The sequence below is a fragment of the Amblyomma mixtum genome, chromosome 3, assembly GCF_055824585.1.
Source record: "Amblyomma mixtum isolate Tamu chromosome 3, ASM5582458v1, whole genome shotgun sequence".
Classification (NCBI taxonomy): domain Eukaryota; kingdom Metazoa; phylum Arthropoda; class Arachnida; order Ixodida; family Ixodidae; genus Amblyomma; species Amblyomma mixtum.
Genome location: NC_143014.1, coordinates 197,426,534 through 197,453,031, shown reverse-complemented (window position 1 = coordinate 197,453,031; position 26,498 = coordinate 197,426,534). Strand labels below are relative to the sequence as shown.

General features: G+C 41.0%; 1 protein-coding gene across 2 annotated transcripts; it reads left to right on the top strand.

Moving 5' to 3' along the window:
• Nucleotides 1-244: 244 nt before the first annotated feature.
• LOC149353222 (FIGNL1-interacting regulator of recombination and mitosis-like) lies at nucleotides 245-25,525 on the top strand. 2 transcript variants are annotated; one of them, XM_089582422.1, is made up of 22 exons: nucleotides 245-466; nucleotides 585-624; nucleotides 846-925; nucleotides 1,023-1,118; nucleotides 1,962-2,099; nucleotides 3,191-3,274; nucleotides 6,457-6,614; nucleotides 7,384-7,504; nucleotides 7,907-8,040; nucleotides 8,394-8,536; nucleotides 10,806-10,880; nucleotides 11,024-11,089; nucleotides 12,587-12,650; nucleotides 12,753-12,834; nucleotides 13,016-13,098; nucleotides 13,207-13,351; nucleotides 14,205-14,354; nucleotides 14,470-14,658; nucleotides 17,066-17,176; nucleotides 20,565-20,753; nucleotides 23,262-23,417; nucleotides 25,340-25,525. In XM_089582422.1, exons 1-22 carry the CDS (start codon nucleotides 416-418, stop codon nucleotides 25,472-25,474), a joined length of 2,490 nt encoding a protein of 829 aa, XP_089438548.1. In that variant the 5' UTR covers nucleotides 245-415; the 3' UTR covers nucleotides 25,475-25,525. The 2 variants fall into 2 exon arrangements, with proteins under 2 accessions (XP_089438548.1, XP_089438549.1); XM_089582423.1 differs by lacking the exon at nucleotides 11,024-11,089.
• The last annotated feature ends 973 nt before the right edge of the window (nucleotides 25,526-26,498 follow it).

Genomic DNA, 26,498 nt, shown 5'->3' with positions numbered 1-26,498 from the left:
TTGCCCGCCGTTTACGCACGAATTGTTGACGGTTTGTTTCTATGGTAACGTCAACAAAATTTATCATATTCAACTTGGTAATATATCCGCAATAATGTTTTTAAGGTTCATTTATAAACAACAATAAGACGGCAAAAATTGTAAACTTTCATCAAGTTGTTTCTTTAAACCTGAGCTTGTGGCAGGAAATCATTACACTTAGCTATAATAGCTCTATGACACTGAGCAACAATGTGTGGTGCGCGGGACGGCACGACGATTTGGCGGGGTACTTGTTTTGAGATCCGCGCTGATGGAATTTCGAAGCCAGCCTGTATTTAAACGAAACCAACAGTCTGACTGTCGTGTCCCTACATTCTGTTTGAAGCGGTAGCGGCGTTCCTTTTCCTCCCATTGGACTGCGACATCAAGAAACATGTCTGAGGATAACCAGGATCGGCTGACACAAAATCTGTCTGCTTTGACCGTATCCTTGTGCATTGATTTGTTATTTTTCTCTGCTTTAAGACCCACAGCTGTAGTATATCTTCATCGAGGTGAAGTATATAGGACTTCTCATCTTCACCTCCTTAGCTATTTTGCAGGCGAGCGCCGAAAACGGATCCGACGAGCAGTCATATGCAGGTGAGAACATGTGCTATCCGACGCGTCTGCATTAGAAGAGCACTGTGGCGAAGGTTTTTTAGTTTAGCGTGACCAGCAAAAACTTGTCGCGTCGACGCTATGAACGTTAACAAAGCATACTGCTCAGCACGGGCCCGTCCTGTCCGACCGGCTTTTCTGTGTGCTGTTTCTACACTGCGTTCTTCGTTGACAGTAGATTGCTGGCATCATTCTTCCTACAGGGCTGCTGAGGGACATATGCATCCTTGGTGCAGGGGAGCCAGTGGCTGGCCACACCGTCGCCAACAAGATTTTATCCATTGTAGGGTCACATTTTTTGACGGTAGATGACCGTACTATGCGACCGTCACACTCGTACATGTATAGGTTGGCTTGATCTCTTTTTTTTTTTTTTTCAGATACACAAGAAATTTGACTCTACGTGCCAAAGGTTGGTTGAAAAACGTGAAGCCTCGTATGATTCAGATGACAAGGAGCTAGTCAGTCTACTAGAGGCAAGTGTGTAACGCAACCCTTTTTACGTTCTAGCAGCATCAAATGAAACGTGAACAAAACGACTTAAACGGCCGGGAACAGGAAAACTGCAAGATTTTAATTGAGGGCGAATGAATACTAGCGCAGTAGATTTTCTCGTCGACGTTGCGAGGACCGCTGCGTGGAAGTATTATTAGACGCCACTTGTGTGGTCTCTTAGCAGATATGTATGTGTTGTGTGTTCGTGTTTCAGTTACCCTGTTCGCGTTTCATTTGGCGCTGATGGCTCATGAAGAATTGCGCATTATAGCCCAGTTATCGTGGGTGACTGCTCAAAAGCGGAGTCTGGTTTTGGGTTGTGAAAAGAATATCAAGTTTATTCAGTCGAAATGCATCAAGTGGCACTTTTATCGTGTTTCTGGTTTTAGCTTTCGGTGATTATGATAGGCATTTATGTATGACATTTTGCCTAGCGGGTTCATGTTTAATCTTTTTTTTACAGAGAAGCCTTTGACAAGCATAGCAGAACTCTGAAGGACGACGAGTGTTTTGGCAACATTTTAATTCAAATTGTGATACACAAAATGAGTTCCTGTTTTTTTGTTTACCATGCCTTAATAATTGTTTCGTGTCAGAAAAGTGCATTATAAAGGGGTCTTTGGGCTCCAAGTTTGGGTGAAAGCTTCATTCTAGGTCTAATGATGTGCAAGTTGCACAAGGAACTGGCAACTGTAAACTTTGGGTTTGTAATATACACATTCGTACTTGTCTCATTTGTGCATTCTTCTTTGGCGATTTTTACATCAAACCTTATTTACACCATAAAAGCTCAACCCTTTCTTGATTTCTTTGCATATTTCTAGGTGGCAGTAACTTCAGTGCAATCTACAAAAGCACTGTTTGAGCGGATATCTTTTGATGACGACACAAAAAATCAAGGCATCCTTGTGGCCCTTTCCTTGGGACTTGATGTGCTTCATTCCTCCTATGCTCACTTGAAGGTAAACAAACATAGCAAGCTGCGAGGTTTACTGGTTGCTATTGCTCATTATGCTTTCGTGTGTGGGTAGAAACAAAAGTGTATTGCAAAAACTGAGCTTCATGTAGATTACATCCTTGCGTGATTACTTGACAGAACTGCTTTAGGGCACAAAACTCATTGATTGTGACATATGCCTGAGTCATTCTTATCAAATTATAATAGCATTCTTTGACACATGTTGGAGGATCTGAAAATTTCTGCTGCCACATTTTTTCATTCAGCAAAATGTAGCACAGGCACTGAAATTGAACCTTGTTTTGTGTAGTAGAGAATCTTTAGGTTTAAAAAAGTCACTAAATTATTTGCAGTGCTCAGTAGGGCCCAGGCAGAAACAGTTGCATATCGAGCTTCTTAATCTCACATTCTTATTTATTTAATTGGCCTTTGGACATCTGTTAGGTGTTCAAAGCAGTTTGGCACATTTGGGGGGGAGGGATATTGTCATTTAATGGAAATTTATTTGTGCTTTAAATAACCTAAAATAGCTTCAATGTTGATGTTGCTTTCAACTAGGGTAGTTCTGTCTTGTGTAACAGAAACATTGGTTTTTGTAGTAGTGATATCTGGGACCTTATGGAAGGGTGTTTGATTAAAGGCCCCTGACTGACCTTCACAACTCATTTATTTGTTTCTTTAAACCCTCTCCTTTTCATTTCGTTTCATTTTATTATCCTGAGAACCCTTGTTGGGGGGTATTACATAAGGGTTTAGTTAATATAAACTGAAGAACAAGATTTCATGTTATTTTTGCACAACATGAGTGGTGAAGCTTTCACAGAAATCAGAATGGCAAGTGATGACTGTGTTGTGTAATTGGCCCAGTGCTGTGGGTATGTCACATATGCTGCATTGGTGGAAATGTGCTTGCTACACTGAGCATGTCTTGGCTGTTTCCTCATTACTAATGCACTGTAGATGAGTGAAGAAGCTTCAGAAGCAAAAAAAACTGCAGGATCAATCAGGAGCCTTTTAACCATCGTTTTATGCACGCATTTGCAAGCAGACATAGTCATACACTGTGTGACACAGCTGTCTTTTGTAAACTCGCAGGAGAAGAGTCTGTATGGAGAACACCTTCGTAGTGTGGAAGACGCCCTTTCCAACCTTTCCAGCCATACAGTGCAGTTGCAGGCGGTGAGTACTTGAAAAGCCAGCTGACATTTCTGAACAGTGAAGCACTGAGTGTGATAAGCGCAAACCCTTACATAACCCAGGGATAGTTTTTTGTGCTGTTTGTACTCTTTAGCAACAAAATATTTGCACTGCAGTGCAAATACAAGCATATTTTGTTACTAAAACAGTACAAACAGCTCACAGAAGCTTTCCCTGGTTTTATGTACCACATCTTATATGCGACATTTCATTGAAACAATAGAGAGATTAGAAGTTCCAGCATGTGGCCATGATAATGTCACTGTGCTCTTTTAGTACACTTCACCAATAACAGAGGTCACTTGCAAGAGCAGTAAGTTCAGCAGGTGTGCTCCAGGGGCGGATTTATTGCAAGAACAGGGGTGGGGGAGAGGCGACCTAAGCATGAAATTTTACATAAGAAAACCGTGCTGAACCCCAAGTCTAAGAAATACATGGTTCAAATGGGATCACCCCCTTCAACTACCCCCTCCAAGAGTGACACTTTAATCTGTCACTGAGCTACTCCGTGTAAGAATTGACACTTCAACTGGCTTCACAGTTTGAAAGTTTGTACCATAATCACTTTGTTAGGTATAGCTCCATAAAATATCCCTACCATTTGTGCGCTAGCAGTTGTGGCTAGTATTTCAGAATCCAGCTCATGAAGCTCACTAAGCATTAGCACACTTTTGGAATTTTTGCAGACTCTCTGCCTTGTCATGTGCATTACAGTTAGAAACATAGATGTGAAGCTGTAAGAACATTGTTTTTTTATACTCACATTCCATGCCAAATATTGTGCCACTTGTACAAAACAGTTATAAACATTTTTTATGGTTGAAAATCTCGCACAGAGGGAGGCAGCACAGGTGTTGCATTATGTGGGAGGATATTTTAATTTACCACGTTTGGTTACACTTGTGTGGCTCATCCAGTATAAATAAACTGCCAAGTAATCTTTGGCAATGCCAAGCCAAAAGCATGGAATTTCACAGCTCAGCAACAAGAGTGCCGTCCGCTACTTGAAGGATTAGGCACTCATTGCCTTGGCTTTACGCTATGACAGACATTTTTCCTCATTCATCAGTTTTCACTGGTATTCCTTGTTTTGTGAAATGGTGTATCTTTGGTTAGCCCTGCCTGTTGACAGCGGTACATTATGGATGAAGTGGGTGTCAGGAACAACAAAACTTAGAGCAAATCCAAATGCATGTCCTTTGAGTGTAAATGGGTCAGTGGACAGCGAAAATATTCACACCCACCTCCTTTAATGGTGCCAGCATGACATGCCATGTAAGCATGCTAATTTAGTATGAAGGCCTCCTTCCTTTCATGGCACACAAGTTGCATTTGCAGGACCTAGAAAATCTTGATCAGTGCACAGAACTATGCTCTCTGCAAAGCAAAAGCGTGCTTATAGCATGTTCATGTGTGTATATGCCTTTACATGTGCATTGTGTTTAAGCGTGGATGGTGTAGAGCGTTACACTATTGAGAGAGTGTCCAGACACTAAAATGTCATCACTTATGTTGATGATTCCCTTGTCATCCTGAAGAACTTGTCGAATGGCAATTTGGAAAATTTGTGCTGCTGCGTTTAGACCAAAGAGAAGCTGTGCTGGGGACAACCTTGTTGTTCCCTGTGGTGTCACTTGGTAATGTGAAACTCAAAACCAGGTAACTGTAAACCTGGAGCCAAGTGGGCAGAGAGAATGGAAAACAACACATGCTTGTGCACTGCGTCCAGACTCTGCAATGATCACGCTATGCTGGACGAGTTGGTTGGTGCTCATTCTGACGACCAGCGCAAAATTGGACAAGGGACATAAAGAAAATGATCCAGGTGCTATAGAATACATCTATTGAATTTTGTAGAGGGTTGTCCTTTCGGATTAACCCAGAAGACACTACAGGAGGATGGAATTGAAAGGGGAAAATTTGTGGCCTGTATAGTAACCGTCTGTAAAAACTTCTAACGTCTAAATTATTTTGCAGCACAGAAGAATAAAGGAAGTGTATAGAGAAGTACAGAATTTGAGAGTAGAGAAGAATATAGAAGTAAACTTTTGCTTGGTGGGTAATAATAGGAATGCTAGCTGTGAGAAGCCTGGGCAAAGTGGGCTAATAAAATTAAAGAAAAAAAATATGTGCTATGCTGTGCTGTTGCTGAGAACCCAAGCACTTCATGTTCTATGAACTAACAATAATTTTTCGAAACTCCAACACACATGACTGACCCAGGTAAAGGTGGAGCTAAACCACGCGTCCAAGTCAGTGGTGTCACAGCACACCATGCACCGAAGACTGCAGCCTCTTCTACAGGGTGCCAAGAAACAAGACTTTGGTGCATGGGAGTGGTTTTCTGATTATAACATAGAATTGTTGATAATGGCATGAAAACAGATAATGACAGTGGTTGGCAAAGTGAATGTGAATTCTTAAAAAGAAAAATGCAAAGTAATGTACTGAAAATGCTTCGGTCAATCTTTTGAAAATTGTATGCTGTGGTTTGTTTTGCTAACCTCGTTTCAGAAACTTTGCATCATACCCTGCTTCTGTTGCTCTCTGACAGCGTTAACTTCGTCTTTATTTTTAAATGTCAAGCAGGTATGGAGAAAATTTGTTATAACATTGATTTGGAAAGCATTATGGTGCATTTCGGTTGGTGATCTGAAGCACGTTTTCTTGCTCCGCAAACCAAAACTCAGGTTTCAGTGGCTGGTTTGGATTGAAATCTAGGATTCATGGATCATGAGCAACTTTCTCCGCAGTGGATTGACCTGCTTTGCCCCATGCACCCAGGAGCATGCGTTTTCTTATACTAATCGCCAATGTGGATTTTTCAACACTGCCACGGGTTTTCTGTTCCTTCAGGGATTGAGAGGGATGCTCCGGAATGCCATCTAGCTGGAATATACCATTACACTCTCATCTGCTACTGAGTAACTGTGGTATCACGTGCACTGAATGACAGCTCAGAAATTGCACAAATGCGATAGGCCAGCATTTTTTACTTCATCAGAAGTGCCAGCACCATTGTGTAGTTATTTGTAAGCTGACTATTTTGCATAGAATGTGGCTTTTAAGCTGGCTATTTTACATATCATGTGGCTATAGCTATATATATATATGTTGTACTTAATTAGTTGTGTACTGTAATTACTGTTTTTTTCTTTGTATAGCTTTTGCTTCAGTGCCTTGAAAAGCTCCACATTGGAGAATCTCATGAGAAGCAGCTTGCTAGTCTCGCTAATGTATGTGAGAAGTTGAGCCAACTCGCACTGCTGCTTGAAGGCCTAGATCTCAAGATGCTCATTTCAGCTCGCAAGATCTTAGTCAAGTAGGTGGTACCTCACATTTCCTAACTGCAGTTCCTTCTTTCAACTGTGGAATGGAATCATTTGCTTTCGATTTCAGTTGTTCTGCAATTGCTTTGCATTGGTTAAATTATTTTTCCTAGCATTGTCGAGTTCCATCAGTCCACAGCAAGCAGTCCTGTATTCTAGCGCTGTTTGTACTGGCAGAAAGACCATCAGTAATAGGTGAAGAACCAAAAGGTCTACGATTTACATTACAAATCTTGGCTGTTATTTGCTTTTGAATACTCTTGCATGCAGCCTTAATGATTCTGTTGTCTTGTTGTGACAATAACTCTTCCTTTATTTACCAACCAAGCTTTTAGTTAGTTAGCCAAGCTTTTCAATGACTGCAACTAAAAACTGAAAGCTGGAAATGTAATTGTCAGCATAAGACAATAAGTGGAAAAAGCTTTTGCAAAAAACACGAGGTGTTAGCTAAACCACATTGTGATCACCTGCACATAACATCACTTAGTGCCAACTACTGATCATAGCACATGAACATATGCAAGCTCAATGGCCTAATTATTCTTTCTAGTTGTGCTTCATAATTTACTCTTTCTGCTAATCACATTATATGAACTGCATGAATGAGCTGAAATACTTCGTCTGAAGTGATTCAAGGGGGTAATCATTGTTCACAAAGACAAAAGACTGTATAAAGCAGTGTTATGAATGAACTGACAAACATACGATGGCTTTCTGATAGTCATATAAGGATCCATTTTTTTCTCCTTTTTGCTATGCCAGGACCCTTCTTCAGTTCAGGGATGGCTTGAAACACAAATTTAGCATTGATTCTGCTGTAAGTGACCTCTGTAGATATGTGACTGAATGGCTATTGGAGCTGGAGAAGGTGGAACAAAGAAAGGTAAGAAAATTTGCACTCTGCCTGATTTGTTTTCAATGTTTGTTGATGTTGCACTCATAACTACTACTATCAGCATTGTTTTTATCATTCTCTATGTTTTAGTTGGGAATCTCTTTGCAACATCTCGTTTTAACTCAGCCAGAAAAGCCTGATCAGAAGCATCTAATTGCTCAAGTGTGGCGGTTGAAACAATGAACAAGCTGCAAGGAAATATTTTGCATTCTTCAGCTGTTGTTTTCTGTGACAGCTGATTGGAAATGAAAGGTTGCGCATGTTTGACTTAATCATGAGCCTATATAAAGAAATCACTGCTATGTGAACAGCATTCGTGATATTTGCTAGCTTTGTGCTCGTGCATATGCTAAAACTGTTTATATTGCATGCTGCTCTTCTTTTTTTTAGGAAGGAAGTTTTTTGGTGGAGATGAAAGCTGTCGCTTTTCACCTGCGCTTGTTGGACTCCCTCCTTTCTAAATATGAAGGCTATTACAGCAGCAGCATGAAGAACATTGTTGAGATGATTGTCATCCTCTCAAGGCAAGTCTTATGTTTGTGCACATGACATCAGCATTTTAAAAGTTGTTTTCTCTTCTGCTAAGGAAGTGACTGCATGTGAGTTCTACTAATGGAATCTAGCTTAGCAGATGTGCAGATTCTATGCATGCTGCACAATGAATTTAGTGTTGCCTATGCCACTGTGGTGAATGCAGACCTTTAGTGGTGTTGACACTTTGATGCTAGCTATTAATTGTGTTCTTCGTGGAAGTTTATTTTAGTGGGAAGTTATCAGATGCACTCATTTAATTTTCGTCTTTAGTGAGTGAGGCAACTGTGTTGCCAGGCTTCTAGTGCACACACCTTGCACCAATGTACTGCCTCTCTGTGTGCAGATTGCCTGCTCTCGAGGTTTATGCTGCCAGCCTCCTAGCATCCCATAGGAGCAGTCTGATGCTGCATGTCTGGATAGCAGCAGAACACCTTGTGGCAGTCCTTGCAGCCAATGCTGACTTTTGTGGAGCTGTTCTTGGCTTTGGTATGGTCATTTGACATGTTGTAGGGAGTCTCACTGTGTGTGCATTTGTTGGCTCAAGTGAATGAGTTATTCAGCCCTCCCCAGTGTTGCCAGCTGACTGCTACTTTATTATTGCTCTCTAACTAGCTGTGGTGGCTCAGTGGGTTTGGCGTTCGGCTGCTTACAAGGATGTGGAATCAAACCTGGCTGTGTCAGCTGCATTTCAGTGGAGGCAAAGTTCACAACATCCGTGTGTGCCGTGCAATGTCAGGGCACGTTAAAAGATCCGAAGGGGTCTATATTAATCCGGAGCCCTCCACTACGGTGTCCCTTGTAGCCCATGCCTATGGGTCGTTTCGGAACATTAAACAGCACACACCACATGTGATTATTTTTAACCTTATATTTTTACTAACTGGATCTATATTCCAGAGAACATTTTTGCCTTAATTGTGTATCCTGCGCCCTGTTGTAAGTCCTTTTGTATATGGTGAATGCTAGGAGTGCATGTGTTGCATTGCATCGGTGTTTCTGCCACTGTGGTGTATCTACTGAGAACCTCAAAAAGGCACTTACCTCTACTGAGATATAGACACTTCTGCTGCATGCAGCTGTGTGAAAGAACTTGTACAGGAACATTGTTACTTCCCTCCACCTTATAACTGTGCCAGTACTTTTTTATTAAATTTGGCAAAAGAAATAATTACAGTCACTTCATTTTTCTTTTTTTCCTCTAATTTCTGTTCAGTTTTTCTGTGTAAAGCATGCTTAAATGCTGAAATAGGTAGGTTACCTCTTGCTTTAAGTGGTGACGTGTATACCTGAGCTTTGTTATGCATGTGAGGTCCCATGTCACTGTATACATAAAGTTGCTGTGTAACAGTAGTTGAGTCTTAAAGGGAAGTTGGGTTTCAGAAACTTTTATGTGAGTATGGTCTCCAAAAGCTGATGGCTGTTGTCTTGTTTCATGCGCCTATGGACAGCAAAACATATTCATACTCTTTCAGACCACTAGCAAATGCCACGTTCAAATTCAGTGCTTGTTGTTTTATGCATCTCATGGTGATGACATCATTATAGCTGCTGCAGCTATCAAGGATACCTGTGAGCCAATGAAATTCAGGAGTTTTGCTCCCACAATTATGTCATGTGCGTAACCTTGGTTACAGTCAGCTGTGCTCCTCTTTTGTGTTCTGGGGTGCCTGTCTGATGTCGGGTGTATTGAAGCGGTTTGGTGTGGATATGCAAGACTGCGTAAGGAAAATAAAGCTGGTGTATTGCTACTGCACTCATACTAAGCCAGGAAGTTACATTATTGGCTGCATATTTCAGCCTTTAGAACCACTGGAGCTTTCCTTAAAGGAATTTGGCTTAACCTCTAAATAAGTATTCTTTTGTAGCAGTCATGAATTGGAGGATAGCATATTTATGCAAGCTAATTCTAATTAAGTGGGTGTGTGGAAACATTTATTATGCCGTTTGGAAACCTATGCGGATTGACAGCATTAGTATCAGATTAGTGAATAGCCACCAGTGGGATTATTCTCGTGCACAAATATATATATATGCTCCGGTGAAGCGGTGGTCCCGGGTTCGAACCCTGGACAAGGACGAATTTTTCTTTAACTACGAAATTTCTGAGAACGCTGTATAGCTTTCCTTTGTAGCCGTATGGCTGCGCTTGGGTGGATGCCAATGAGTAATTACTCCCTTATTAAAATGATATTGTGGCAGTGACATAAACAAAGTATATAGAAATGAAAAACAGTGGTAAAACAAAGTGCACTGAAAAAGTTTACTGTCTGAAATTAAATCTTTCAGTAATGTTTTTAAATTAGAAAAACATTGGCAGGATTTTATTGAAGTGGCAAGCAGTTCCAAAATTTAGTACCAGGAAAGTGTCATTTGATCAGAGTTGTCTGAACCTCTCGAAAAAAGCACTGGTTATTTGCAGCAAACCTAGTTGGATTATTATTTTTCATCAAGTGACGGTCAATAAATTCATAAGAGAGCTGGTTGTTGATTAATTGCTAAAGCGTCATGCCAAGATAATGGAGAATACAGACGTGGTTATAAAGATGGATTCCTTTCTTTTCTTTTTGAAGTGAAAATGGCGGTATGGGCAAATTCACATTCAAAAAGAAAAGGTGGTCAAATATGACTTTATTTCAGTTTGCATTTCCTTGCTACTTACTTTTGTAATCTTAAGCAATCAGGAGAAAATTGAGATCCTTGCTCATTATTTCAGTCTTATTATTTTTCATTGTAAGGTGCTTCAATTTTTCTGCAGATCTGTGTGAAAGGTTCTCATGTGGGAACCTGCTCCTGCTGACAACGATCCTGGATCACACTGTTTATGTTAGTGGTATGTCTTCTCTCTGGCTGCAGTTGCGGCTTTTCTTCGGCTGTCTCAATATTTGTGATGATTAGATATTAATCTTGATATTAATTACGGAATTATGATGCTGTTATGCTTTACTAATATCTTTCCATTCTCTGATGGTCAAGACATGTGGTTACAGCCACCAAGCCAAACAAATATTCTTGACCTTATCTTCAGCTGTATTGACAAATGTGAGTTTATCTGTTTTTAATAGTGCCTCGCATGTTTAAATTTATAATGAATTACAGCTGTCTGTGCATGTTTATATTATTCCAAATGATCATTGTTTATGTTTTTGCATTAGGCAGTTGAAGCAGTGGTTGTTGTCTGTGACATCATTATGAAAGTACTCATCAGCAAATTTTGGTTTATATAAAGCTTGAAAGGGGCCATATTGGCTCAGCTAGCAACATTCACCACTGGTTAAATAAGCACACCCAAGCCAAGGTCACAGAAATGATGCACAATCCATTATTAAGTAACGCACATAGTTAATGCTACTCCCAGTGGTGCTGCAATAAATGGTCTCTGTTCCTGTGTTTCTTAAACAAATGGAAGCTATGGAACATAGCTTGAATGATCTAATAGCATCTTGTGCAGCTGATTCCAGAACATACAGCCATAATTAAGATTTAATTAAATGTCACTTTCTGTGCATAAAACTTTGTACTAACAGAAACCTGTTATGCAAATTGACGTAACTCATTTCTAGACAATGAGGACCTCTGTGTGAATGTTATGTGTTATAAGAGCACAAAAAAAAGGAGATGAGCACATGCAACATTCTGGATGCTTTCTTTCATTTGTATTGCAGCCTAGGACTATAAATCTGAGCATCACAAAGTGACTAACCCAGTCATTGACAGTGGTAATGAATCTGTATGTTTGCTGGGGATGAGGTGTAGCAGTCATAGGATGTTTGATTTTTGTGCCCCGAGTTGCTTTTTTCAAAATTGCAACAAGGAAATATGGCAACTGCATAGCACTGTAGCATATCTAAGTATGAATTAAAAACAAGTTTGGAGGCAGTATAAGCCATGCTCAAATAAATTCATTGCTCCGTGTTAGTATGCTAGTTTGTATGGGCCAAATGACTGCTGTTAAAATTGTTAAATAAATGTTTTGTGCACACTTCCAGGCCTACTTCATGAAGTCTGAGTTTACTCACACCTTGCATTCTAGATGTAAAGCATGGGCATGTGGTGCCCACAAAAATTTGTAAACAACATTGGAAAGGTTACCAGTTAAACTCATTTTACTATTACTGCCAAACTTGTTTCTTTTGGCTGGTAGACCATTCTGTAAGGCTAGCACAAATATTTTGAAAATACCGCGAGTTTTTGTGCTTTATTTTTGTGACCATTCTAACCCAGCTGAAGGTTGTTTGCAGATTAGGAATCATTCTTAGAGGCAGCTTGGCATGGGACTGTCTATCAATATTTTGTTGTGGCAGGGAGAACAACATGTTTCAATGAGCAGCACTTCAATATGCATGCTTCAGTGTTTCTTTTTCACTGATTCGAACTCTATCAGGCAAGCCACAACATTTGCGGCTAATCTTTTGAGCTGCTGTGGTGCCTTAACTGTTATTGCTTTGTTTTGTGGAGCACTTTTGAAGTTTTATGCTGCAATATTCACTGGTTCTGACTTACTTTAATTGCAACTCTGGTTCTTGCGTGCACCTCTAGGCATAGTTGAGCTGCAGTGCCCTGTGTTTCTGGAGTATTCAACAGGCGATGGCAGAGCACCAAGGTAATTGCAATGAGCAGTGAAAGCATTTGCAGATTAAGCTTCATAGCTTAATAAACAAGCATAGAAGTTTTGTATGACATGTTACTGACTTCCGTGTTACAGAAAAGTAGGACTCTATGAAAACGTTTGCATCCACATGTGCCGATTTGTGGCCACACTTCCTGCAAAATATTTTCCAACTTTGGTATGCAACATTTTGTTTTCCTTTTTGTTTGTTTATTATGCTGTTATTCTGAAGGGAGAATAAGGTGCTTAAACTTTGTTTCTTTTTCATGGAAAGGCTAACAGTGCTATACATGCTTAGTTAATAATGTTAATGTCCTAACTGCCTGAGCATTGTATTTTCATGCTTTTATTTCTGCCAGGAACGTACACTGCTCGCAAATGCTCTTTCTGAAAGCCACTGGAGGGCTTTCCTGGCAGCTGATGTGTGGTGTTTTGTTGCTAGGTGATGTGCATATCCTTCTTTACAATATTTCTTTTTTTTTTATACCAAGGTTGTGTTCACTCGGTAATCAGCTTTTTTCTTCCTTGGTCCTTTAAATTACCTTTTTAGGTATGGCTCTCCACAGCTTTGTTATGATCATGTCCAGCTTCTTGTACGGCTTGTCAAGCTTACTACCAGGAAGCACGTGACAGTCAGTGCTCATGTGAAGCAGCTTTTGGCACGCCTTTTTGACTTCATGGCTGATGAACACAAGGTGATTATGTCGTGAATATGTGTGCATCCTAGGTTTCGTCAGCTTTTTGAACATTGAACATTTGATAAGTAAATGGAGATACGATGAAAAGTTATTCACTGTTGTCTTAAGCGTGGTCGTGCTATGGCTTTTATGCGTATGCAGCACCCAGAATATGTTGCTATCTGTGTTTGTCTGCAGGGTGTTTAGGTGACAGCTGTGTAGCTTTGCGTGCTTTTAACATATTGCTTTAAAGGCAAGTGAGAACAAAGAAATGTAACATTGATTTTTTAGTCATTCTTAAGTTTATTTTATTTTGAAATTGTAAATGATTCTATTTGCATTGCTCAGCTATGCAGCCAGCTGTGTGAAAGCTGCTGTGACCACCGTTCAAGTGCATCCTTACCGAAAGGAACCAAAATTGGAGGTGCAGTGTGCACCTCATATCTTTTAAGTAGGTGCAATTGTAGCAGATTGAGTGATGGTAGAGTGGGATGGTTATGAGAAAAGGAAAGGCAAAGTAACTATCACTCATGGTGTATGTCTTAACTGTGCCATGAGGGAAGGGTTGAAGGGGGGGTAAAATGGGGGAAAGAGAAATGGCGACCGTAGTGGAAGGCTCGGGATTAATTCCGACCACCTGGGGCTCTGATTGTGAACTGACATCACACAGCACATGGGCGTTTTTGCATTTTGCCTTCAACGAAATGTGACTGCTGCAACTGGGATTTGGTTCCTGGGCCTTGAACTCTGGATCCCAGCATGATGGCCACTGAGCCAGCACTGTGTGCAGTTGCATGAAGCAAACGAATGTGGCTGGATGCAGATTCAGTTTGCTTGTTTATCCCAGTTTTGTGTCTTTTTGTCTTTTCAGGCACTGCTGATGCAGTTACACTCTGAGGACTTGCAGGTCTTGAGTTTTTTGCCATTTTCCAAAGTGATGCCTACAGCTAAGGCTAATGCAATGCAACTTTTCACTAAGTTCCTGTTCAAGACCATAACATCCGTGGAGTTGAAAGCGTTGGTATGGCTTTTGATCCTACGCATCTGCCCTTTTGTGTGGCGGGTGACTGCAGTGATTCTTGTCGGGTAAAGGCCACTTGGAGCCATGTTGAAGATGGATTGTATTTATTTTTCAGGAGCACTGCCTTCAGTATCTCAAAATTAGCTCCAAAACAAAGAGTGACCACCTGCCTGTTTCCGTCCTCTTGAAAGCCCTCAGGAGCATTCCGTATGACCAGTCTTTGATTTGCAGCACTCTGACTGAATGTCTCATCTCACTAATTGTGTCGCAAGTACCTCACCTGAGTGCCAGTTCCATTGCTGATGTAAGGCTTTTATTCCTTCCTTCTGCATGCAGTTTCGCCCCTTTTTTGTAAGCATTTGCAAGCATAATTGCAATTGTGCAACCATCTGTAGGCAGATACTTGGTCATCTTACTGAGTTGAAATTATTTGGCCAGTCTTTTGTCTTTTATTGCATATGTTTGTGAAGTGTTCATAGTGGTTGATGGCACAACTGGCACTTATGCTAGCCATGCACTCATGCATTTGGGTTAAGTCTGAGGTCAGCAGTTCATACATTGCATTGCATATTCTACTATCTCTTCACAGCTAGTGCAGCGTTTTCATTGCATGTCACCTACATTAGCACATTTCTCATTGACCTAAGTGACACTGCAAAGCTGATCATTGGCAGCTCCTAGAAAATTGTTCTTTAAACATGGTAGCACATATAGGACTTTGCCCCATAGCCTTGCGTGGGAAGAAATTTAAACAACTTTTCAAAAAGGGCATACAGTTGAGGGAGGAAAGAGGAGTAAAGTTAGCACACTTCACTGGTTGAAGTCATCCCATATAATATTCTTGTTAGAAATTCAACTAGTTTTCAGCTTATTTCTACTGGAAATTTGTTGGCCCTTGTGAACTGGCTACTGCCGTTTAAATACCAAGTTCAGCCAAATTTCAAGGCTGCTGGATAGGAGTGGGCCAAGGGGCAAACAAACCAGAACCTTAGCCCAGTTGTGTTGAAAGCAACAGGGAACAGTATTTCTATTTTGAGGCAGTACTGTGTAGTGAAGTCGAAAGGCCCGGTTGCGATGCAATGTCAGTGCACGTTTAAGAACCCCAGGTGGTCGAAATTTCCGGAGGCTTTCACTATGGCGTCCCTCATAGCCTGAGTCGCTTTGGAATGTTAAACCCCCATAAACCATGTGCAGTGAAGTGGCTCTATCTGGGGACTGATACAACGTGAATTGAGCATAATGCATTTCTAGCTGTACCTTCGGAGTAGCAGTAATGCATATTTCCACGGTCCAAAAAGTACCCCGTTGTGCCAACCAGAGGCGCGGGCTGGGCACATTTATTTTTCTTTCTTTTTCTTGCCCATTCTAACATATGGCCAAGAAATATATTTTGTCCTTTGCCAGCATAGTTCGCAAGTGTCTGATTGTTCAGATATACTATATTATAAAGCCTTTCTTAATGTTCCTTGAGCCCTTCGGAAACCACCGTGTGCACCCAGTAGCATCTAAGTAAGAGGTCCCTACCCCACCTTGAACTGCATTCACACCCATATAAAGATGCTTTTTGTTGTTCAGTGCACTATTTAGGAAGTGAACCGAATCATTAGCAGCAAATAATGCCAACAGTTCTGCTCACTGGCCAAGAAATTCTGTTTAAAACAAATGATCCCTTACTTTGCTTCATGGGTGCAGATGTGTACTAAGGCAAAAGAACAATATCAGGAAAGCAGCAGCATTACATGGAATGCATTCACTCGATTGCCAGCTAGGTACATTCAGACAATTTTGTTTATTCTGCATAAAAATGAACTTCAATGATTTTCTGTCAAAGATGAGTGAATTGCATTTTCCTGCGGAATGATGTTGTAGATGCCTGATTTTATTGGACACATAAAAGGCAGGTTGTTCCAATTTTATCGTGGTCAAAGCATTTGTTAGGAAGAGGAACTCATGGGGAATATTCTAGGGTCCAATTAAACGAAAATGGCCAAGAATTATCTTGTAAAGGTTAAATATTAACATGCATTTAAAGGTACAAAAACTACTGGAATGTTTGGAACTAACCTGCTTATTTGCATCCAAGGTAACACAGTGAAACCTTTTTCTCTTACTATGTTTCACTTTGCAGACCATCATTTGTGTATTCCACAGGCTGGCATATTTCTGTACTGATTAATCCATCTACTGCACACTCTCAACTGCATAGTATACTGCTTTTCTTAATCTACGGTTTGAAACGTGTCTTGTTATTAATATTTCATTGCTTAGGCACAGTGTCTTTCATTGTTAACACCTTATTCTGATATAATTTATTCACGGCTGTCTGATTAGTAGACACTTTTATTTTTGAGTAGTGCCCTTTTGACTGTTGAGTTTCACTGAAATGCTTCTACTGTCTGCAGCACTGTTTGTTTACTAAAGTTTTGTGCCTCACAGATGGCCATTTTTTTTTTCTTTAGAAGTGAAAATTCAAATGTAGCATGTATTATCCTACCTTAGTACTCTGTTTCCCTTCGATTTGGTTTCAAACTTTGGACTTGTGTCAAGTTTTCAGTTAGTTAGGAGTCATGGGCAGCTTTTTATTTAAATCATGGAGACATTGCACTGCTTGGTTATTGCACCTGGTACAAACCTGATGTCGAAGCGTTATAGAAGCACTGTGGCGTACACTATGTGAAAAGAAATAAATACTAACTTTTTGCATCCCACAGGTACTAAGCAACATTGAATCGTTGCATGATAGTGGAGTTGACTCTCTACAGACAATCATTACGTTGCATCTTTCTTCATTTGGAGCAATGCGCAATCTTTCCGGCTCACAGGTGTGTTCACTTGCCATCACTATGCATAATGCACTCTTGTCACATTGTAATTGTCTGCTTTTTTTTTGCTTTTGCAATATTTTAAAGCAATAGCTCTATGAGGAACTTTCCTTGCTCTTACTGGGGTCGGTGTCACTGTTGTAGTACTGTGGCATTGTCAAACCATCTAGTGGCGGTGCGGTGGCTCAATTGTTATGGCACTTGACTGCTGACCTGAAAGACGATGTGGGTTCGATCCCAACAGCAGTGGTCGCATTTTGACGGAGGAGGAATTCTAGATACCCATGTGCTGTATCGGTGCACATAAGAACCCCATGGTGGTATAAATTCCCGGAGCCCGTCTCTAAGGCGTCCCTCATAGCCTGAGGCACTTTGGGATGTTCAACCCCCATTTGATAGGTTGTGCGCTAAAGAGACATTCACAGGAAAACGGATAGAGACGACAGGAATGAAGCACAACTTTCAACTTTAATGACGACAAAAGAAGCCAGGCGCACTTATATATCCGCTGATAACCGGAGATGACCTGCGTGGTGGAGCGTGAACCCAACAACCAAACAAAAGAGAGAGTAAAAAAGGCATATCTAAGTGAGATTATAACAGCTGAGGTATGTTAAAATAGGGGGATTCATATCGGCTGACAACAGTGCATAACAACATGAGAAAACAGAGCTGTATGAAAGATGACACTGAAAAAGAAGGGCATAACACCATAAAAATATGCCTGACAACATGACGAAATTTATAACAAAGAAAAGAAACAAGTGAAAGATGGAGATAAAAACCATGTAAAGGGCGGCAAATAAAATACAAGCACATTAAAAGTTCTAAAAGGAAACAAACACAGAGAAGAAAAAAAAACGAGTTAAGAGTCTAGATGTAACCATCCAAAAAAGCAAGTTCTTTCCTAGAAAGGTTAATAGAAGGCGTGCTAACGCACTTGTCTTTCCTTATGTCAATAAAAAAGGCCTCAATCACTTCTATTTCAGTCTTGTCCTGAGCCTTGGCTAGAAACTTAGTTTCATTAAACTTGGGGTAGCAGTTTTGGCAACTGCTGCAGTGTAACGAAAGGTTACCTCCAGATTTGTTCTTCAGGGTGATGTTGTGCCTGCGGGCGCGCTCATTGAAACATTTCCCGGTCTGACCCACATACACTTTGCCGCATGTCAAGGCAATCTCGTACACAACATTGGCAGTGCATTGTGTGTACACGGTTTGATGCTTGATATTGCAGGCCTTCTTAACACACTTCTTGGTCACCATCGGACATAATTTCGCCAGTTTGCAAGGAGCTGAAGAAACCAGCTTAACCCCGTGACGAGACACAACTTTCTTCAAGTTGTGTGAAAGACCGTGCAGGTAAGGCATAACGTGCACAGGTTGCTGTTCTGTCTGATGTTTAGCATGGTCCGATTTTTTAATTTTTTGCAAAAGGTTTTCAGACATATTGGTGACCAGATGTGCAGGGTAACCTGCAGAGGAAATTCGGTCGATCTGGCACTGGAAACTTTCACCTAGCTAAAATTCACGCATGAACGTGCAGATCGTGATTGACTCCAGTTTCTTGACCTACAGCTTATTTTTACAAATGCTCATGTGTGTTAGGCTTATCAGCCGCGCTCAAAGAGGTCACTTGTGCCCTATGATAGTGCCCACTCCAAACTGCTAAAGCGTGGCATAGTATCTCTTTGCATGAAATCTGCATTAGAAAAATCCAGCACCCACAAGATAGGTGAAAGTTTCCAGTGCCAGATCGACCGAATTTCCTCTGCAGGTTACCCTGCACATCTGGTCACCAATATGTCTGAAAACCTTTTGCAAAAAATTAAAAAATTGGACCATGCTAAACATCAGACAGAACAGAAACCTGAGCAGGTTATGCCTTACCTGCACGGTCTTTCGCACAATTTGAAGAAAGTTGCGTCTCGTCACGAGGTTAAGCTGGCTTTTTCGGCTCCTTGCAAACTGGTGAAATTATGTCCGATGGTGACCAAGAATCGTGTTAAGAAGGCCTATAATATCAAGCATCAAACCGCGTACACACAATGCACTGCCAATGTTGTGTACGAGATTGCCTTGACATGCGGCAAAGTGTATGTGGGTCAGACCGGGAAATGTTTCAATGAGCGCGCCCGCAGGCACAACGTCACCCTGAAGAACAAATCTGGAGGTAACCTTTCGTTACACTGCAGCAGTTGCCAAAACTGCTACCCCAAGTTTAATGAAACTAAATTTCTAGCCAAGGCTCAGGACAAGACTGAAAGAGAAGTGATTGAGGCCTTTTTTATTGACATAAGGAAAGACAAGTGCATTAGCACGCCTTCTATTAACCTTTCTAGGAAAGAACTTGCCTTTTTGGATGGTTACATCTAGACTCTTAACCCGTTTTTTTTTTCTTCTCTGTGTTTGTTTCCTTTTAGAACTTTTAATGTGCTTGTATTTTATTTGCCGCCCTTTACATGGTTTTTATCTCCATCTTTCACTTGTTTCTTTTCTTTGTTATAAATTTCGTCATGTTGTCAGGCATATTTTTATGGTGTTATTCCCTTCTTTTTCAGTGTCATCTTTCATACAGCTCTGTTTTCTCATGTTGTTATGCATTGTTGTCAGCCGATATGAATCCCCCTATTTTAACATACCTCAGCTGTTATAATCTCACTTAGATATGCCTTTTTTACTCTCTCTTTTGTTTGGTTGTTGGGTTCACGCTCCACCACGCAGGTCATCTCTGGTTACCAGCGGATATATAAGTGCGCCTGGCTTCTTTTGTCGTCATTAAAGTTGAAAGTTGCGCTTCTTTCCTGTCGTCTCTATCCGTTTTCCTGTGAATGTCTGTTTAGCGCACAGCCTATCAAATGTGAATACGTACCAACTAGCCCGTCAAAAAGCCTTACTTAAACCCCCATAAACCATAAACCACAAATCATCAGTTCATCTAGCTGTGACCCAAAGAGAATGTTTCTCAGCTGGTTGTTGTTATATTGTGTTGTTTTTTGTTTCCCAGAATGTTGTGTCCAGTGGGCCACAAGAGGCACGTGAGCTTTGGAATATGTGCTCTCGAAAAAGTGTGGTCAGCAGTCATGTGATCTAAATGGATCTTGAAGTGATTTCGCTCGTTAGGGCGTGGGGTGGAGTGCGGTACTGTTTTTCTGTCACTGCATTGCCCACGGACAGTATGATAAGTTGAGTAGCCTTGTCTATGTGGGCTTTTGTCCAAGTTTAATATTTCATCAAAGCAGTTTTGCCATCAGCATTAAGTGCTACTAAGCAGATCTTTGTCTGCATGACAACTTCTAACCTCAAAAATTGAATCATCAGGTCAATTTTGTTTCTTATTTTGCAAGACTTGCAATGTCACAACTTAGCCAAGCTTTCTATTCACTTTCAGAAAACTGATGTTTGCGAAAGGCTGTCAAGGTCATTTGCCCTGGTTTTGTCATCTGAGAACTACATTGTGCAGCACATGGCAATGCTTTCATTCGCTCAGTTTGCACAAGTCACAGAGTACAACAGTGTCATTACTAAAGCAGTTGAATGTCCGCCACTAAAACAAGCAGTGACATCGTTTCTTATGAAGGTAAGTTGGGCACCTTTGATATTCAGAATTTGAAGTCATAATGAGCCCTAATAGATAAAACAGGCAAACAACAGTCCTGTATTCAAGAAATACTGAATAAATAATACGTATTACTGTGTTTTTGTGTGCTCCAGTGAACATTGACTCTTAAGCTAATATGTGTCACGGATAAATGATTGCATAACTCTTGTTTAGTTAGTTTTTCTCCTTGCTGCTAGAAGTGCTGAAGAATCAGCTTTAAAATTTGGTAGTCAAAACCTGTACGTACAGGGGCAACCAAAATATTATGATGCATGCTTCGCGTTTGAAATTTTCTCACACGTTTCATAGAGAAGATATGATGGTTTCTTGTTCTCATGTGCAAGTGCATCAGCGGCAGGTGCTAACATATGCAAGAATTACTTCGCAATTTTCGCTAAATAGGGCGTAAGAATACTTTGATCGTCGAAGCGTGCTCCGTGTTGTTATGGCCGGGGCTTTACTGATTTATATACAGTATCATGTCCACTTTTGCGGTATGGTGTGGTAGTGTGCGACTGTGGTCTGTGTATCTCCGTGTACTGCAGCCAGCAGTGCTAGCATGCAATGAAGCCAACTACTGCAGGCAAAGGAAGAGGGATTGGAGAGGCAGTTCATGTTATGGCACCTTGGTGTGGCACGTTCTCCCTCAAGGGAGCACGCACTGAGGTGCCGTATCTGCTACAATGCTTGGGCGTGCAGAGCAGTGAAGCAGACTTCACTAGCCATGAAATGTTTTTCTTGTGGAAAGCCCTATGAGCACCAGTCAGTATGCTGCCCTTGGCACTATAGCCATCATCTAATGCTGCAAGCCCCCACTGCTGTTACCACTATTGAAAATGCTTTGTTGCTTGCAATATAGTTGAAGCATAAAAGAAAATGGACAATCCTTTAGAATGCCTGCATAGCATTCTATAGCGGCAGCGCCATCTGTGTTCTTGAATGAAAAATAAAAACAAGAAACCTGCACTCAGGCCTGACAGTTGGGTGCCACAATCTCTTGCTGTCCTTTTCAACCCCTTGGTGCAAGGGTAGTGCAGTCTGAAGGGTATAAAAAAGGCAAGCAGGAGCAAAGGCAGGCAGTAGTTCCCCTAGCTGCAGGAAAGTGTTGGTGCTAATTAACCTCCCTTCCCTAAGCTTACCTTGGACCGTTGGAGTCAGTGTAGCGGTACTGGTAGCCCACCAGCGAGTCCTCACTGATCCGATGGTACCAAGCACCCAGCGGAGTTCGTATAATTTTCCAACCTGTGCTGTTTAATAAAAATTTTAAACAAAAAAAAGCCTGTGCTGTGGTCCAGCAGAGTGAGCCACGATTATCAACTGTCCCTTTCAGCACAGGCTTTTCTTGTTTTTGTTTTCATTCAAGAGCACAGATGGCGCTGCCGCACTACAACATTAACAACGTATGCAAGATGAAGCCAGAACAGCCATCACAACACAAACTGTCGAATACAAGGAGTGAACTGAGCAAATGACATATTGAAAGCCATGCGTTATATGGACTGGAAATGATCATTCATCAACATCATGGTGCATACACATCCAGATACTGAGTTATCCTATAAGCCATGTAGCTGACCCTCCCATTAGAGCCTGTGACACAACCGTCGACCAAAAATATTTGTCAGCGCCGCGGTGGCTCAGTGTTTACGGCGCTCGGCTGCTGACCCGAAAGACGCAGGTTCGATCCCGGCCGCGGCAATCGAATTTCGATGGAGGCGAAATTCTAGAGGCCTGTGTGCTCTGCAATGTCAGTGCACGTTAAAGAACCCCAGGTGGTCGAAATTTCCTGAGCCCTTCACTACGGCATCTCTCATAGCCTCAGTCGCTTTGTGACGTTAAACCCCAATAAACCAGTAAACCAACCAAAAATATTTGTCATTTATGAACGCCGTCATATCATCAGCCGGACTGCGCCCACTGCAGGACAAATGCCTCTCCCATATCTCTCCAATTAACCATCTTATGAACCTACAATTAGTATATAGAGTCAGCACAGCTGTGTTAATCTAGCTGCAAGAATCTCCCATATTCTCCCAAAGATCATGGTCACACAGCCCAATCCTGAAGTGCTCAAGACTGTTCTCCACCGTGCATGCTTTTGAAAATTGTAAAGAGTTTAAATGAAGTGAGGCTAAGGGCCACAGCAAAGCTGACTGACTGATGATGGCCAAGTTTTTGCATTATCACTGCCACTTCTGAGCTTTCTTTTCTTCTTTCGGGCGTAAGTTTACACAGGCCTCATAAACAGTTTTTTTTCTCACCATGTGGTAAATACTATGTTGGGACAATAAAAAATGAAAATGTTCCTGTCTTACCATGTGACAGTAAAGTTGCATTGCTACCTATGTTAGATGATTGTCCTCACTTGTATAATTGAGAATCTTTATGCACTAAGAACATTTCTTGAGCACCTTTCACCTTAAACAGCCTGTAGGTCTGATAACTTGTGCCTTGAATTTATTAGCAAATGTGCCTGTGTCACTCCAGGAGGACCTGCAAAAGCCCTTTTGCTGGCCCAGTTTTGTGAGCTGCCAGGAGAAAATGTTGTCTTGCTCTTGGAAGGGTGCTGCCAAGGATTCCCGAGGCAACAGTGCCAGCCATGTGGCAGAAGAAGTGATTCCTGAAAAGCGCAGGAAGTGTGAGGTATTGAACTTGGCTTCTTTAAAATGGCTAATTTCTAGTATTGTTTGCACGTTTAAAACTTTAAAGCACTTGATAACCAGTATGATAACCAGTATAATAGCTTATACGTAGTTGTAATTCGCTACAACGCTTAAGCCAACCTGCTTCAATATCTGCAATAACAAAAAACAATGTATCAGTGGTTATATTGCAGTTTTTTCATGCTTCATGTGACCTAACCATTCCTCACATGTCACAGCCATCGTCCGGTTGTTGAAACCAAAACTGAAAACGCATCAAGAGATTGAATTATAAGTTATTTAGCTGTCGTAAGAGAATACCACGGGGTGATCTATGTGTGCTAATGCATAACGTGCCATTTGAATGGGAAGAGTGCAAGCATAAATTTGGTGTCTATAGTCCTTTAACTTTTTGTTTTGCAACTCCGATGAAAATGGGCGAAAATAAGGAAGTCTTACTTGGACTCGCTCCTCAAGGTACCTTGACAATGTGTAGATTTGGTCTAGTTGGTTTACCATGCTAAAGCCAGCTTCAGTATTGGATAAAGAAAAACAGACAAATGCAGATCATTGCTCTGCATTGTGCACTTGAAATTTTTTTTCTTTGTTTATACTGAGAACTGACCTAGTGTCATTCCACATGGTCTGATAAAAAAAAATGTGCACAGCACTGATATTTTCGGACAAAGAGAGATGTTTTTTTTTTTTTTGTCACATGTCAAACTACTGCAAAGGTGCCCAGTATGCTACTTCGCATTTATTTGTTCTTAACACTGCAAACTGATTGAAAATTTTATTCTGTCAACTCGAGTAGTAGCAGAATCGTTTTTCATCTACATTTATCACCTACTCCATGCTACCTGCATTCTGTTCTTCAGGTACTAAACCAGCTCCTATCTGGTTAAATGCAACAAAGATCAAGCCTTTTACGGTTTTGCTCATGAGGAGATTTACGTAGACATGGTCACTTGTGGTGCTCTAAGTACAGAACAAAAAGTAACTTCTAGGATTAGTGAACCTAGAAGTGTGTGGCTTGCAATTTGAGTTTGGCATTATGCTATCTTTACCATCATACATTATTTCGGGATGAATGGGTACTTTATTGCCACTTCTTGCCTTTAAACATTATGATAAAACTTGTTTCTTCTAATAAAGCCTTCATTTATATGCGCACAGTATTCAGTTTCCACTTTATGCTTTTCAGTCAATGTGCGTGTAAAAATTTGGACAAGTCAGTTTACTTCACTGATGCAGCAACAAACAACATGCCCAGGTGCTGGACAAAGAGGGTTGGCAAGGCAGACTCTACCTCTGTCGGCGGACTGGGCACCAAGTGCACCAAGCATTTGATTAATCTCACAAAAACAAAGAGAAAAAGTTTTTCTCCATCCTGTTTATACAAGTTTTAGTGATAATAGACTGCAAATTCTTGTGTATTTTTTTTACTATTAGCAGTGAACTTCTTTAACAAAACGTTACTCAGACGATAAATTAACGACCTACTTTAGTTTATTGACAGCCTCTTTTTATACCAGATGGCAAGTCTTCGAGTTAAATTAAAAAGTGCAACCTTAACAAGAAAGTAACATGTGACTGCAATGGGATTTTTGGTATGGTATGGTATAGTAGGTGGGGTTTAATGTCCCGAAACTGCACATGGACTATGCGATATGTTTTATTGGAAGATAGGACTCCGGTTTAATTTTGATCAGCTGGGGTTTTTTCATGTGCACCAACATCGCGGCGCATGGGCATTTTACCTCCATCAATATGCAACTTCCATCGCCTGGATTCGATCCCATGGCCTGGGGTTGAGCAGGTTGCAGGTTCGAATCTCAGCCATGGCAGCTGCATTTCATTTTAAAATTACTTGCGAGAGCTCATTCCTTGATCAGACTGCACTTCATCCTTTTCTCTCCACAGGATGAAACAGAAAAGCTCATTGCAACTATTGAGACTGCAGTTTCAAAGTTGCTGCACGCAGAAAACATAGGTGCAATGAAGCCACGCCTTTCTCGCCTTCAGGAACAGATGAACGCTATTCTCAGCAGTTTGTAAAGGGAGTGTTCTGCAAATGTAAGATAAATAAAGGACTTTTTACCCTCTCAATTCGTCTGCTCAAAAAGATGTGCATTGCTTTCATACTTTGTTGTAGGCAAGGTCAAATGATGGGCGAGCATGTGAAGCTTTGTAAAACTGCTTTTCCAGCATATTTTTGCAACTGTGTAACAAGACACACTAGAAATGTCACATTAAATAATGTATGCGTTTTATACTCAGGGGCAGCATTTCTTAGCATTGAGGAGATGGCCTAGGGTGCGGAGCGTCCATAACTGTGTCATTCCGTCAACTAGTTGAGCCACACGACGGTGCGCCTAACTGCATTGCTCTCTTTACGGTCGCTGCATTCCATTGCTGGTTAGCTGGCACCATCTAGGGAAGCTTCTTGTAACAAGACGTGCTGAGCAAATTCATCGTAATCAAAGAAACTGTTTTTGCCTTGGACTTGCAAGCATTAAAAGTTGGTAGTCATGTCAGACATATGCATTAAATAACAAATATTGCCAATACATAATGTTTTAAGAAAAAACTATTCACTGAAGCTAGGGACTATATTCTGCTGTGTAGAAAGAGAAGGCATGCTTTCCCTATGTAGCTTCCGCACCTTCGCCAAAAAATGTTGTCATGGTGCATAGAATTTGTTAACCTCTTATGACCTGAATTTTTTCACTTCAGCGAAAAGAATTGATTTCTACCAGGAACTCCTTGTTTCTATTCTGGGGACATGCAAAAAGCTTTCAGACCATTTGCTGCCATGGTGTGCATTTTGTAAGTTCGTCGCAAAAAAACAACATGTGTCAAGTCCCAAAAATACATCTATTCAATGGCTTTCACTTACTGCAGTACAGAGTAGCTACTCACAGTTGTGCAGAAACTTGTAAAACAGTTGTTATTAGTATAAAGGCGGCGACTGCATTTTGCACAAATGAACCCTGGCTAACCTTTGCATCATGGCAGCTTGAAGCGCTGCTGTTTCTCATTTATGGCTAGCTGCTGTCCTACACTGTGGCCTTCAGCACTG

What these genes read in the sequence shown, in the direction of transcription:
- LOC149353222 (XM_089582422.1), top strand. Translation starts at nt 416, where the DNA reads ATGTCTGAGGATAACCAGGATCGGCTGACACAAAATCTGTCTGCTTTG. An exon ending in CCTCCTATGCTCACTTGAAG is followed by an intron (nt 2,100 to 3,190) that starts GTAAACAAACAT and finishes GTAAACTCGCAG; the next exon opens with GAGAAGAGTCTGTATGGAGA. An exon ending in GCTCGCAAGATCTTAGTCAA is followed by an intron (nt 6,615 to 7,383) that starts GTAGGTGGTACC and finishes TTGCTATGCCAG; the next exon opens with GACCCTTCTTCAGTTCAGGG.